The sequence below is a fragment of the Ruditapes philippinarum genome, unplaced genomic scaffold (genome assembly GCF_026571515.1).
Source record: "Ruditapes philippinarum isolate M1 unplaced genomic scaffold, ASM2657151v2 ctg2911_1_1_1_1, whole genome shotgun sequence".
Classification (NCBI taxonomy): domain Eukaryota; kingdom Metazoa; phylum Mollusca; class Bivalvia; order Venerida; family Veneridae; genus Ruditapes; species Ruditapes philippinarum.
In genome coordinates, this window is record NW_026863929.1 from 67,589 (window position 1) to 83,923 (window position 16,335).

The 16,335-nt window shown below is 31.4% G+C and overlaps 1 protein-coding gene across 1 annotated transcript in view; it reads left to right on the forward strand.

Annotated features, from left to right (window-relative positions):
* Positions 1-12,944, forward strand: part of LOC132723859 (neurogenic locus notch homolog protein 1-like) — a 46,760-nt gene extending 33,816 nt beyond the window's left edge. Inside the window, exons 16-25 of the mRNA XM_060708661.1 lie at positions 78-296; positions 780-917; positions 1,585-1,722; positions 3,488-3,703; positions 3,981-4,184; positions 4,401-4,538; positions 8,168-8,299; positions 9,777-9,909; positions 10,275-10,360; positions 11,928-12,944. Coding sequence (XP_060564644.1) covers positions 78-296; positions 780-917; positions 1,585-1,722; positions 3,488-3,703; positions 3,981-4,184; positions 4,401-4,538; positions 8,168-8,299; positions 9,777-9,909; positions 10,275-10,360; positions 11,928-11,983 — 1,460 coding nt within the window. The 3' untranslated portion in view covers positions 11,984-12,944. The remainder of the gene's footprint in view (positions 1-77; positions 297-779; positions 918-1,584; positions 1,723-3,487; positions 3,704-3,980; positions 4,185-4,400; positions 4,539-8,167; positions 8,300-9,776; positions 9,910-10,274; positions 10,361-11,927) is intronic.
* Positions 12,945-16,335: the final 3,391 nt, after the last annotated feature.

The following is a 16,335-nucleotide window of genomic DNA, read 5'->3' on the forward strand; positions in this document are numbered from 1 at the left end:
AAGAATTAATGTATTCGACACAATCATACAAACACTTTTCGTTTTAAAACTCAATTAAAATCTGAATCTTATTACAGAACAGAATGAACAGTTAGAAGATGCAATAGTTTATGCTGGAAATTACTCAACGACAGTAAACCCATCAGTAAATATGACAAATGTTTACATGGTTCCAAAAATGACAAACAAACGACACTTTACCAAGGAGCTAGTAGATCCAATAATTATACGATACATTTTAGTAGAGTTGTCACAGAGAGTGATGACTTTGTGTGAATTGAAATTATATGAGAAAGGTAACAAATTTCAAAAGAATAATTTCTTTATTTGTTAAGGAACATTCCTAGCATGTTTTGTTCAAAATGTGTCCGTGTAACAATTCTACCGGGACTTGCCTTGTTCCATTTGTTATCTAATGAGCATAAGTATTAGGTAATATTTTAATTGATCAAATATAAATGCAATGTATTTACTGATACTAAACAGTCACATATACATTTTGACAGATACTGAAAATTGAAGATATGGCATGGATGAAATTTCTAAAAGTATTACAAGTTCTTGAATTTTGCGACTTTATTTTCCTGGCTGTAGATTACGTTCTTTATAAGATATCTCTATTAAAACATTAATTTTGGATTTTAAATGACATTAAGGTGATAATATTGTACACAAACCTTATGTACTAGATTGAACCACACATAACACTGTCACCGGACATCAGTTAATGATCAGGTAAACATTATTGCAGAATCGACAATTTAAGTAAACTCTTTCAGAATGTGAGATAGGAAATTTTGGAACTGGTTGTTTGCATATCTGTCATTGTAAAGACAATCGTGCATGTAACCAAGTAACAGGTAAATGCCAGACACCGGGTTGTCTAGCAGGGTGGCAAGGAGAGGCTTGTGAAAATGGTAAATAACAAATATGTTAAATGATAGTACTGATTGTACAACTTTCCTTTAGTTTTTTTAATTTGAAGATACTTCCTAAAGACTATCTTAAATAAACACTAGATAAAGCCTGGTAATTACAAATACTCTTATTAATATCTTACCAAATTATTCATTAATCTCTTTAACAATATATATGTGTTTCCTCATCTAATTCTTTATTTATTGAAATGCTTGTTTACTTAGGCTCACGTTTCGTTATAATTAGGTACATATATTTGTAATAATTCTAAGTTCTGTTGTTTATAAACTGCTTTTTTCCTATCAAATTAGAACAAAACAATATTTGGAATAAATATTCTAAACAATTCATGTCTAGTTATGTTGCTATCTGAAGTACCTTCCGTATAGAAAATTGATATGCCAGAAGAGTTTGATTTTCAAGTTAACGTACCACGATAATAAAAGTTTTAATGATATCCATTATAATTACTTTATTTGATCATATTTCAATCTTTATAGTATTATATCTTACCACTTAAAGTATATCATTCTGTACTGTTGTGCCCACGTCTCAAAATATCGGGTGATTATTTATAATTAATTAGAGTTCGAGCAAAAGCGTAAAAACTTGTAAGTAAAGCTTTATCAACTTACTTAGAAACATTACATTGAAACCTTACTGTAGTTTGTGATGTTCACAAGTTTGGTGATGGATGCAACAACACTTGCAATTGTAAAGAAGGTACTTTATGTGATAATACTAATGGGACATGCTTTATTGAGCAATGCGAGCCCGGATGGCTTCTACCAACCTGCAGCGAAGGTACGTTTTCTTTAATCATAAAATCAAAAGTTTGCTATAAACATTGTATAATAATTCAGGCAATAAAATTTGAAATTGGAATTAGTTTAACTTTCAAAGAAGAAAAAAGAAGAAAACTGTATATGACAACAGATTTACAGATTTGCCTTTTCAAAATAATCTTATGAAAGATTTTTTTTGTATTTGAATATGTATTTGCACTAAATTAAAATACACATCATTGTTTATTTGGTTGAAATTATCGGCCATTCGGACATTACTGTTCATTTACTTTCAATTGAGGTTTTCATTTTAGACATTATACCGTTATTCATCGTGTATAATACAAATTGCAATTATAAAACTTTTGCTATGTCTCCCTTTTTTTTTTACAAAATTTAATACAGGTAGACTTATTTTAGAAATGTTTGGATTATACTTTTTAATGAGAAATTACGTTTCATCATCTATAGATTTTACATATTCAATCGCTAATTACAATGCAACAAATCACTTATTTCACGATATAAATAAAAACATTTCTATGATTATTTTCTAAACGTATATGACCACTTTCATTTTGTACCAATTGCTTATATATCGATATACCAATGTATTATAATCAACTCCAATTGATCTGTCGAGCAGTTGCACCGTATTTAAATGACATAGATGCTGACCAGCAAACAAAATTCAAGTTGACGTGTACATATATTGTATAATGCCTCATAAAACATAATTATTACTCAGATGAAGGAAGTTGGTGGCTTTGCATTCTAGCGGACTGATCGCGTCAAATTGACAGCAACAATATAAAATAGAGGAGAAATGAAAATGTACGGTGGTGAAAAATCAAATCAAAGTTATATCGAGTTTTCACCATCATGGTTTCGTTATTCCGATTTTTCTGTATCGTGCTTTCGACTTTTCATCATCATACATCCGACCTTTCACCATCGTTGTTTCGTTATTTTGACTTTTTACCATCACATTTACGTGTTTTCGTTGTTTCGAGTTATGTGTGTGTCGCGATGGCCTTAATGGAAAAAATAACCGTACACAAATGATAAAATAACGTCTCTCAATTTTGTTTCTGCTGACATATCGTTTAACTCACAAGATTTGTCTGAAAAAATTCTTTTATAACCGTTTTAATTGTTTCAAATTTCAACAACAAGTTTAGCCCGTTATGCCGCTATGCCGCCATTTCTTTCCTCGATACTATTACCACTAAATCTTTAAACTTCCCCTCGTTTTAATTTTAGTTTATATTGACAGATAAATATTGATGAGTTAGTAAAAATTCTATGAACTATATCTAATAAATGAACAAACGTAGTTTTAAAGCTAATACACATATATTTCAAAGGTTTAAGGGTTTTTTTGTGATGATAAAAATTGAGGGATAAGAAACATATGTCTTGATATTTATTTTCTGATATGTCCTTTCCTCTGAAATATGTTTGATGTTTTTCAGTCTTCATTCAGGGTACATTTAAATATAATTTTTTTAACTCTTTTGTTATTTTCTTTGCAATATTGGTTTGTTTCTATGATTGATACGTATCACAGACACAGTATATTTCATATGGCAACGTTTCAGCTTTACTGTTGGAGGAAGACCTCAGGTGCCTTTCGTACATTATTTCAGGCACGAACGGACACCATTTTCTATACCATTGTAATTGAGATGACTTAAACGCACTGTCCTCAGATATTTTAAAAGTATTAGTGTTTTCATTTTACGTATTTTATAATTAGATATTTTGTTGTTGTATATAAATAGATATAAACATTTTGAGACGCTTGCATGTGCAAACAGCTATGTCATCAACATTACTTAATTGGACTTCAAATCGCGCAATTGATGGAAAAATTGGTCCAATACCTGAGGTCTGTAATTGCTGTAGCGGCACAAAGAATTCCCAATTGTCTTGGTGGACAGTAGATTTAGGACAACGTTATCCTATCAGTAGTGTAACTGTGTACAGTAGAGACAACGGTTAGTATAAATCTGTTTTGTCCGCTTACATTGTTAGAAATGTGGAACTATCTGTTAATATAACGCAAAACTTTGTTTTTATTGAGGGAATAGGTGGGGCAAGCAGAACAGAAGCTGGTGCTTACAATTTCTGCCTATTTACAGGCTTAGTCAAAATGCACTGTTTTTATCATATTTGCCTTTTTGTGTTTTGATTTTAAGTTTGTTATTTCAAGTAGTATGCTTTTTTTATTTATTTTTTCTTTATGGTTAATATTTACTTATCTGTATGTTTTAGAGGAAATATATCAACAACTTACCGATTTCAAGCTTTACTTTTCTAATAATACTGGACAAAATTCATATCATCTGGTTGAAAATACCACGAGGCGGATAGATGGAAATGAACATGTGCTAACTTTTTCAAATAAACTAACAAGATATATTAAGATCCAGAGACCAGGCGTCTTGACCATGTGTGAAGTTTTGGTGACTGAAGGGGGTGAGCACTTTTATTCTCAAATCACATTAATGTACATTTCTATTTATTGTTTCGGTATTATTTGAATTATTGCTAGCTAGTTTACAAATCGAAAATCATAGTATAGTCAGTGTTCTTCAATAAATATAAGATGTTTGATAGATTTAGAGACAATATGTTTGCTAAATGTAAAATTTGATTTATGGCAGAAAATGATGAGGACTTCATGTTTTACAGAATGTGAGGTAGGAACATTTGGCGAGGAATGTTCCCAAATTTGTCACTGTGCCGATGAACGTGCATGTGATAAAAGAAATGGATATTGTCAGTCAGATGCATGTAAAGTTGGTTGGATTGGTACATCTTGTAACAAAAGTAAGCTTACAAATGGTCAGACACTCACATTGATATTTCCATATAAGAAATGGTCCCTATTCCTACCTTAAAATTGAGTTTTCATGCTAAAGAGCTAATTTTTCTAGCAGAATGAAATGCCTGACACATGAAAATGTTCTTGTTATATAGGGGTAGCCAACCAAATTTTTGCAAAATGACTTCAGAGAGGATTACCCCCCGTTTCATTGAAATTTTCTGCTGATCACAGGACTGACATACACTTTTTATGAATGCAAATATCCAAGTCAAAATTATCACAGAGACTCATGAAATATTTCATTTTCTTCAGAAAAACAGTGTAGTGTTACTTTTTAAATTAGTTTTTTTACTTAAAAATACCCCACTTCCATCCAATCACCTCATGTATAAATTGACTCATACGGTTTTCCCTGCACTTTTTTTCAGCCAATCGCTGGCCATGTTACAATGCGATACCCTGACCTAAAGGGAATATTAAATGTTTAGTATTCTAATATCTAATAATAAATGAAGTTGCATATACAATTACCAATTATATGGATGCATTTTCACCACTCTTAAGTCATTAAAAACTTTGAAATTGCCTTTTTTCTAACAAGCGCCGTTATGCCGCAATCCGGATATTCTGAAAATAAATGTTAGCATGTGATTTTCATACATAATTCATTATTCTGAAGCCAATTTTGTAACAACTTCCATAAAATCACTCAGATAGCAACACTACACTGTTTTCATTACAGAAGTGCTTCAAAATACTAATTTTCTAACAAAAGGATGTAGCAGGGAGCAATTTTATCACCCCACCCATAACAAAATAAGTGATTTTTCACCCACATTTCAACATTTTATTACCAATAGACTTCCTGAATGAAGATTTAGCTTAGCAAACATATTAAATAACTACTGTATAGTGACCTGACTATGGATTACACGTTATTTGTACACACATAGCAACATTTTGGGTGTAACTAGGTATTTTAAAATTGCCCCTGCTGTATTTTTCTACTCCAAATATTTGCTTATATAGTCTTAAATACAAACCTAAATGTCAATAAAATGCCAAAATTCTTTATATATATTTTGTCTCTCTCTTACATGGATATAAAAAATGCAATATATGGAAAAACCAAGTTCCTCTGGACTTAACAGCACAGTAATAGCCTAAAATTTGACTTCTACACCCAATTTATTGGCCATTTTTGCATTCATTCATTTGGAGCCAAATATGACAATTGAAACCTTCTTTCAGGTGTTTTACCATGTAAATCACCTCTTCAGACCAATATGTACTTGGAATGGATAGTATTGTGTATTTTCTTCTCATTTAGGTAGCCAGACACTAGAATTTATGCACTTATCTAAGTTTCTCAATAAATAAAGGGAGGTAATTCACTAAAGTTGTGCATAATCACACCCTTTGTGTACATTTATCTACCAGAATAAGTGCTTTTTCTGTTTATAGACACATCAGAGACACTAAAGCTGTGTTATAATTGTGCCTAATATGATTGTGAAAAAATAGATCAACTTTTACTTATCAATAAAACTTTTTCTACAAAATAATTCTACCCTTGGCCATTATGATGCTCATTTCAATTATGCATTAAACAGATATAAAGTCTAAAAACTATGGCATTATACATTGTGAGTGTGTAAATATGTATTACCAAATAGAAAACAATGAATTTTTATCACTATTTTGCATCTTAACCACATAATAAAAGGCTATTCAGAGGCTACCTAACTGAATTATGCTACATTTTTCAATGGATTTCAATTTCTAAGTATGTGTTGATATTCATGCCCTGAAACCAAGTAAATTTTAAGACAGAAGCCTTGAAATGCTATTTATTTGAAGCTTTTATGCTATCTATGCCTGTAAATGAAACACAAAACATTCTTATATGGGAAACAGACATAGAAGCAATTTATTTGTGACATTCTATGTAAATATTTGAGCAAAATGGAAAAAAATTAGTGCCGAGCGAAGAAATGTCCGCCCCTAAATAAAGTCGAAAGTTACCCGAAACAGCACCCTAGACTATTTCTAGTATTAATATATTAGTTTTGAACCTGGCAATATGCATTTGTAGTGATATACCTGCAACACCCATCAAAAGTGGCCAATGTGCTTACATCAGGTCCTGTCAAATTATACATAAGTCTTCAAACCTGGCATGTGTATAGCCAATGTACAGCATTTCTTTGAAATCTGAAAAATATTTTTAATGACCAAGGTCTACATTATTCATCATCAACATATTACCAATTAATTATCACTCAAATTCACTGTTTAAAGAAAATACAAACCATTATTAACTTTTAAGGAACACTAATACTCTTGTTCATATGTAAACAATGCTTGTAGATTGACCCCCTTGACACATTATCTGCTGTAAACACCAACAGTTGCATTGAAATAATGAAATTTCATACCTAGACAGGCTGTATACATCCATTCTTCCAAAATATCAGCTTTTCATGGTGTATCAATGAAGACAAAGTACTACAAATGAATTATGACAGTTCCAATTTCCCTCTCTTTAGGTCAGACACTCACATTGATATTTCCATAGACTTACATTATAAGAAATGGTCCCTAATCCTACCTTAAAATTGAGTTTTCATGCTAAAGAGCTAATTTTTCTAGCAGAATGAAATGCCTGACACATGAAAATGTTCTTGTTATATAGGGGTAGCCAACCAAATTTTTTGCAAAATGACTTCAGAGAGGATTACCCCCCATTTCATTGAAATTTTCTGCTGATCACAGGACTGACATACACTTTTTATGAATGCAAATATCCAAGTCAAAATTATCACAGAGTCTCATGAAATATTTCATTTTCTTCAGAAAACAGTGTAGTGTTACTTTTTAAATTAGTTTTTTTTACTTATAAAATACCCCACTTCCATCCAATCACCTCATGTATAAATTGACTCATACGGTTTTCCCTGCACTTTTTTTCAGCCAATCGCTGGCCATGTTACAATGCGATACCCTGACCAAATGACACGTTATGTTACATACTCAAAATATGTTTGATGTTTCTAAAAATCTATTTTGCTACTTCAACCTTAAAGATAGATAAATGTATGATCAACAGGCCGAGATTCAAATTATCGCAGACATTTTTGAGATGATGATATCAATGGTACATAAATTTCTAGTGTAGCGTTTATTCCGATATGCTTACAGGAATTGTTACATATATTTTAATCATAGTATTGCCGCAAAGAAAACAATCTACTATAACAGCTAAAGTAAAAAATGTTACGACAAGTTATATAACATTGGATAGGCAAATATTTACTGGAATATGTTTATATGTCAAGCATGAAAGAAATAACGAATAGATAGCTTTAACAGGTAGCAGTGACCGAATGCTACGGTTAACAAATATCACGTGATTACCTACTCTGTACACTTCAGCGTATACAATCTTGAAATTTTAAAATTGGAAAAAACATCTTAATGTAAAAACGTTTACTTCTAAATGTGTAATAAGTCGCATTTGTTTATCATTCATTTCATATTTCATTGAAACTTATGCTAAAATTATGGCATAATACGTATATGTTTGTTCATAATGCGTCATAAGTTGAGACTAACATTTGTGTTTACTAAGAATGTCCGAAGAACACTTTTGGAGACAAGTGTAGTGAGAGCTGTTTTTGTGCAGATGGTACATGTACTAACGACTATGGGATATGTGAAAACGGTTGCAAAGACGGATACACTGGTTTCCATTGTAATCAAGGTGAGTTGTTGTAATATCCTAGTGACTTACGACTGCTATTTAAATTATATACCCCTTGCAGGACTTTCTTTAAACTTCCTCCAGGTGTTTTCACCTCAACAAGTCAATGGGCAGCATCAATGCTAGCATTGTGCTTGCTGAAGTAAAATGACAAATAGTTTCATGTCGACTTTATAAACACTGTACCTTTCTAAATGCTATTCACCAAGCTTTGCGCAAATCATTACTGCAAATATGCATTGTGAAGATGTTCCTACCGAAGGTCACATTTGAAAGTGAACTTTGTTGATCTTGTTTATCATATTTTAGATAATCTCGCGACTGCTGTAAACATTGGGCTTAAATGCCGGTGTGATGTATCACAGTCAATGACACCCTTGAAAGTGAAACGTCATACTAGATTATGTCAGCTATACAAAAAATGTTCCTTCATGAAGGGCCGTCTTCAAACTTTGTGTAAAATGTACAGATGTATATGACTATCGTTTTTGTGCTTACTCAAGTTCAAGGTCTCAATGTTTATAACAGCAGCCGGTGTAAGATCTATTTAATTTTCAGTGGAAATTGTCAAAAATACTATTTCGTTAGTAAAATGTGCTTAATGGCGTGAATATCTGCATGAATTATTTTATAAATGAAACACAAGTGAAAGAAACTTTACAATATCAAATTAACAATATTATTGTGACGTCATAATTTGAAGACGTCCTTATTTCCAGAGCATATCGTTACGCGGCAAAAATCATTACTTAAACAAATTAATGTCAACAACTAAAAGGGGTGGTATATTAAATAAAATGTGTTTGTTTAGTATGTAACATTATACAATTATTGACTAGTGAGCCATTGAATATGATGTGATATTCACCGGCAGATGACATATTGACCGAGGCGATAGCCGAGGTCAATATGACTTGCTGCTGGTGAATATCACATCATATTCAATAGTTCACTTGTCAATAATTGTTTTATTATATGAATAGGCTAAGAAATTAAAAAAATCACAAAAGTGCAACCTTCTAATTATACATGTACAAATTTTGCCTCGTTGAAGCGCGGGAAGAAAGACGACGTGTTAGGCATGCAACGACTACGCGAACGCTGCGCATACAAAAATAATTCAAGTTTATACTCATTATTGCGGTGTAACCCTTCAGTATGATAGTAAAGTATTGATATTTTAATCGAGAAAAATGCCATAAGAAAAAAAAGCAACAATTATTTTTTAATTAACACGCGTAATTAACAGTCTACGGTGTATGATCATTGAATATGAGTCTCAATCTATCTTTAGACTAGGAAATTCCAATTCAGCCAGTGAATATGATACTACACCCAGTTAATATGATTTTATAAAAAGTTCTGTTGACTACTGTTTGCAGCTATATTTAGATCATATAATAACGAAATTCTGATATTTTCATCCGATTTTCAATCATTGAAAATATTTTTTGAATCCTCTATTGTTTGTATACAGTTGGTGAAACCCACAAGGGAGAAAAGGAGAAGAATTCAACAGCTCTGGTAGCAGGTGTTGTCGGTGGATCAATAATTGTCCTGATACTTAGCGCCTTAATTGTTGCTGTTTTTATATTTAGAAAGAGAAAAAGGTTAACAAGTTTAAATCAAAATGACACAACTTGAACGTCAATAGCTTTAATTGATTGGTTATTTTGAAATAATTTTTATTTTTATAAAAAAAATTCTGTCTGTGTTACAAACACCGATAAATAAAGTACATTTCGTCTTCTCTTTACTGCTATATTGATACAGTTATAAAATATGTTAAAAGGTAGAATCAATTCAATGTATATTTAACAAAGTCTTGAGATAAGTACCTTTATAAAATACTTTTCAAAAAGATAGAGCAAGTTACACATGTTTTAATGGTATTGTGCGTTATTGTTTGTAATATTGTTTTGTTGTTTTTGTTCTTTGCTTGAAGAGACTCTGAATATTTATTTTTTTATTACAGTGAGAACAATAAAAGTCACAACTCAACGCCAAAGTCTCGAGCTGCACAAGATGATCCAGATTATGACACTTTAGACGTACTCGATGGTACAATTATACATATAAATATATTTTGCATATGCTTTGCATACATTGTAGGAAGATAGTATGCAAGCTACTTTGATCTCATTTAATGCTCTGTCATTGAAATTTTGAGAATGATTTAGGTCAATTTCTACTTATTTATATTTGGCTAAGTTATATGCAGTAAACGATCGGTTCAGCTAATCTCACACAAGGGAAAAAGACGGAACATATTTGTACTACAATCATTACGTATAACCTTTGAATTTACACTCATAATTTGGAAAAGTTTTTTATGCCCAAAATCTGCAATTTGGTACAAATGAGGACTATTCAGTCCATGTATACCATTTATGCTTATATTTGTCAACTGGGTAAAGGAAAATTCTGATTATTTGTGTATCGTCGCAAATTCACGCACAATGCTTCTAAAACGGTGCTGGTTAAACATTTCACGCGAGAATAATTATGACGGTATTATTATTTCTTATGAAATAGCCGTGGGAAACATTCAAAGTTTGAAGTCATTATTGTGTAAACTTTTTTGGATTTTTTATGTCTTATATTACTATCGTCGGGCTCCCCGTTGAGCTATGATTGTTTCGTTTGAAACATATGAACAGTATGTTATCAATATGATATTACATATAATCTTTAAATCAAATTATTCATTATCGATATTTTTTCTTCTTTTTCGTAAATATAATGATTATATCTCTCTTGTCAATTCAACTGTTACAATAATAATCAGGTATGAGAATATCATGTATAAGAATAATAGGTCGTTAAACCGACACTTGCAAATTATATCAAACGATTTATATAGAACGCAGCAAGACTGATGTTTATATAAAAAAATCTGGAAAAGTTGCGATCGGTTGGGAGCAATGGAAGTGACAATATTATTATACTAGGTTTGATAAAATCTGTTAATGAGAGATAATGTAAATGTGCAACATCTCTCAAAGCCCATTAACAACGGATTAAACTGTATTTAAACTTTAACACTAACTTGCTGGACTTGCTCCTGAAGGACCACCAAACTATACTATCATCGTAGGGTACATGGGAATCAAATCATTGATGGTATGTTAAATATTGACAGCAGAGTATGCTGTCTGCAAATTGCCTTGGAATTACATCCGTTGTAATTATCGTAAAGTATCAACGGAAAAGCTTTTCTACCCTATACTTCTGAAGGGTTTTGTGTAAAGTTAAATGGCATACGTACAATCACAGTCGTATCAAATTTTTGACAACGTACGACTTCACAATGATTGAGCAAAACAACCAGAATATATGTCTCCAAATAACTTTTGTTCTGCATAATTCCACTGTATTTGCAGATTCTACTCTGAAGGTTGTATCTTGTCTTTAATATATAAAATATACACCGTCTTTTTAAGCCTGCATAATACACCTAAAGATGTTTCTATAATGGATGTCCTGTTAATTAACATGTCAAGAGCTGAGCGCAATCAACCTCTCCAAATCATTGAAACTATATGCTTAGCATTCAAATCTGAGTTATGAAAAACAACAACAACAGTTCAATTTATACAGTGTTAACACTATTCCTATTTATTTTCAGATAACCCGGGACAAAGAAGTGCAACGTATGAAAATGAAGTTGTATCTAGCATGTGATGCCCTTGACTCGACTCGAAAAAAAAATCAAAATGATAATACATAATAATTTTGTGCATGGAAGTTAAGATCGTGTAAAACTGATTTTATATTAATAAATTCACTCATTGTATTATTGGAGATTAACGGTATACAGCTGATCGGATAAGTTTGCGTCGCAGTCAAGCGTGACGAACGTTTGGACAAGATCTCAGTCCGTTTTCACAGATATGAATATAGATTATACAATGCAAAGAATGAGTAGAATGTACTGTCAACAAAGCCTATAGCGATAAAATAGAGAGATGCTCCCCACCCGCGTAATTTGTACAGAGTACACGTGTATTTCAAAGTTTGCAAAAACAAGCACTTGCAGAAAAGTCCTGATACTAATATAAATAGATCCGTTATACTTTTATTATCACTTTCACAAATTGTACCAGCAATTAACAAAATGTAACAGAAAAATCTGGCATTTCTTTCCGAGAATTTCAAAACATTTTTTTTTTGAACCGGACTTTATATGAAAGTCCAGTGGTAACTTTGAAACTATATAACGTAATAAAATAAAATAAAAGGCGGGAATGCCACACCCTAAAAACGACTTCGAGAAACAATTTTGAAAATCAAGCGACACTACAAAAAATACTTATAGCAATGAAAACTGGAAAAAAGTACCTAAAATAGCCAAGGTGTAAGAATATCAAATCTAAACCAATGAGAATTTGTTTGGTTGATGTTAAGAAACGGAAACTAAAATAAAACTAAAAAGGTAAACAAACCAATGAAGCGTAATAAGTTATTTTAATGCTAAAAATAATTCAATTTTGCATAAAACATCTCTTTAAATGTTTTCTAAAATCAGGTGTAGTAAAACGATTGCAAGTTAATTTAAAAAAATCATTACTTGGTGTTTGTAAGGAATTGAACCAGATACCTTCAGATATACCAATACACTACGCCTCACTGACGAGTGAAGTTAGAAAATATATAGAGGATATTTGTTTGTTTGTGTGTAAGATGAAATTTTATTTCATTGAGTGGGCTTTAAAAACAGTATTCTCACGAGTGGCGAAGCCACGAGTGAGAATACTGTTTTTAAAGTTCACGAGATGAAATAAAATTACATCTTACACAACAAACAGACAAATTTTCTTTTTATTTTTATGCTTAAAAAACAAGTTAAAACGAAATTCCATAATTTTAACGTTAATATTAAAACTGTTTCCCCATTGAGAGCCCCATTTATTCGGAATTTCTCATTAAAAAAAAAAAGTCTTGAGCTGAAAAATAAGTCCGCCAATCAACATTAAATGACGGTGATATTTATTAATTTTATTAAAAAAATATGAATGATCGCTTTGTTTTGATAATAAAACAAACAATTCTTGTAGGAGAAAAAGTCAAACCATCCATCCATATTTCTGTTACTTAGTGCGAATTTATATTAGACCTGGCTTTGTAAATTGTAAGCGGCAGCCATTTTTAAAGTTGTGTATTTCATGGGAGGAAAAATAAAGTGTAAGATTCAGAGGGATATAATTTGGATTTGTTAGTCATACACATTTTTAAAAGAAAGAAAAACTTATTTGAGGATTGTAACAGACAAAAAATAAGTGTTGACAGATGTTGAAAACATTCAAAAAAGGAGCTAGGAAAATGGAAAACTTGGAAACCTGCTCAAGAACGCTGGGTTGATTTAACTTATTCTTCGAGTTATGGCTGTCAAAGCTTTCAACTTTTCATAAAGCATACGGCAGTTATTGCTCGTAGGATACTTTAATATGCCCAAATGTCATCAAGAGCAGTTTTGCATGGGGAAGGAATGTATTTTTGAGACTGTCAAAATGAAACAAAAAAACGAAATTTGGTGATTGGAATTTTATGAATTTGAATGAATAGAAGTAAGTTTTCTTCTTTTTATTACTTTTGACATTTAAGTTATTTATCAATTTCAGTTTTGCTTTTTCTTTAAACAGCCTGACATTGTCAGAATTGTCAGCAAAAATAAAATTGAGGTACCACATGGGGAAAATCTTAAAAAAGTAGTTTCGTCATTGAAAAGAGTGAAATTATATTTTATAATTTTCACTGTGAAATTACCAAATATAATTTTCACGGATAAATCAGTAATCCACTGAAAAGCATAAAATAAATCGATATATTCGATAGGTACTGGTTATTGTTTATTCAAATGACCTTTACAAACGTTAATGAAGTGCCAGATCAATGTTGTTGGACAATACAAAAAAGTCGAACACGATAACGTTAATATTAATCAGTCGTATCATAGTGATATAATGGGTTGTCCAAATTTTTCAAGTATTACATTGTGCACTTTTATTGCAATACAGAAGAATAATAGTAGAAACATACATATAAGTCCGAACCCAGAAAGATCACAGGTAATGAACATGGTTTTTCGAGTTCATATATATTTTTATTGTGTGTCATTTCTCTTTTTATAATGTTTTGCACACTCTAAAGTTATTTATGACGGTTAAACAAAATTGGATGTATTTGATTTTAAAACAGAGTTATTAATTAGTATGATCATTTTTATTCTATTTGAAACTCTGAATTCTATTCGCCACATTTTAAACAATTTTGGCTCATTTGTGTATATATATTTTCTTCCATTGCTCATTTATCACCCTTATCACGACGGTGTTGTCTTGTAAACACGTTGAATGCGAATGTGTGTATAACTAAATATTCTCAAATAGCATTGTGTGAATGAAATTCATGGGGAACTAAAATCCAGTTAGTTGTAAGAAAAAAAACTATAAAAAACACTAAAGAACAGAAAAAATACCTTTTCCAGGATTTAAACAAGGGTCTCTACAGTCACAGAGCGGACGTTTTACCACTACGCTATTATCCTTAACGCATAATAAATGAGTGCTTGATTAGGTAGTGAAAGATTTAGGCGATAAATTGTATGTTTTTATATAAGAGTTATCGACACCCCTATTTGTCAATATTGACATAAACAGTTAATGAAAGGAATAACGAATTCGAGCTGTACATTTGACATTCTTAGTCTAAATGTAAAGTATCGAAAAAGTGTAAATAATATCAACATATTTTCCTTTTAGTACAGTTACGGTTTTATTTCAAGTAATTACTAGACTAAGGTGACGAAATAATAGAATCATAAATAATTTAGACCTAAACACTGTCATGTCAGGTTATCAAAGTTCATTTATCGACATCACAAAATGACCGTAACAACGTTTGTAGTGGCAATGTCTAAAGTTTTTGAAATAATAATAAATTACAATACAGAATAATACTGATTTATTGTCCATGAAAATCGTATTATCATTCACGATTCAACTGTCAACAGAACAGCTTCGAATGTTTATTTTAAAGTATGCATGGATCACTACTAAGCCCTTCTACAAATTGAATAAACATACCATGTTTAGTTTAGTAGTGTCTTTTTAAGCGTCCTGTTCAAGTTAAGTCCGATATAATGAAGTAATCGTTGGTTCTCTGTTTTAATAAGTTAAACAAATTCAATCGAACAAAACCATTGAAAATTTGTAATTAGAGCACAAAATTAAATTCATCTTAAATAGTTAACTTATCGCATAATTCACATGTTTTTTCATCAGTCAATTCCTATAAAATAGAGAAAAACAGAACCCCTAAAGAAAGCCCAACACGACAAAATAAAACATGTTGCAGGCTCGGTTTGATTGAGCTTGTTCATGAATGGTATTGGAAAGTGCGAGATACCGTCCACGCCCCCTAGCACCGGCTTAAGCAGAATTAAACATTTAAACAAGAAAATGTTGAAATTTTGAATTTAGAAACATCCGGAGATGTTTTCATACGGTGGTCATCATGGAACCTTCAATGAGATACAGTGGTGCCGTTCTATGAAAAGCGGCGTATGGTCCCCAAGTAAAAGAATGCTTTTGTCCTAAACAAGGAAACAATGGGCGGAACTAAATAAAAAATAGAGTTTTGAAAGGGGATCTGAGATTATGAAGCCTGCATATCTAAGACAAGACGTCAAAAGACAAATTTAAAAAGCAGGCAACATATTCTAAGGGTGATTATACAGTATTCAAGTATGAATACCAGAACCATAAAAGTTGAAAAAGGCCAAACAAAAGAAACTAAAAGTACCACACAATATGAATACACAACAATAATGTAGTGCTTAACGATTTTCAATGAAAGAAAATATAACAGCATTGACTAAATGTACGGGGAGACTTTTTACAGCCGCTACACGGATAACGTAACTAAAATGAAAAAGGAAGTACATCAAAATGACTCCAAATCCGTCTTACTATTTGATAAGAAATACCAAAATTGATATACAACTTTAGATAAAACAGCGAAATAGGTATAACCAC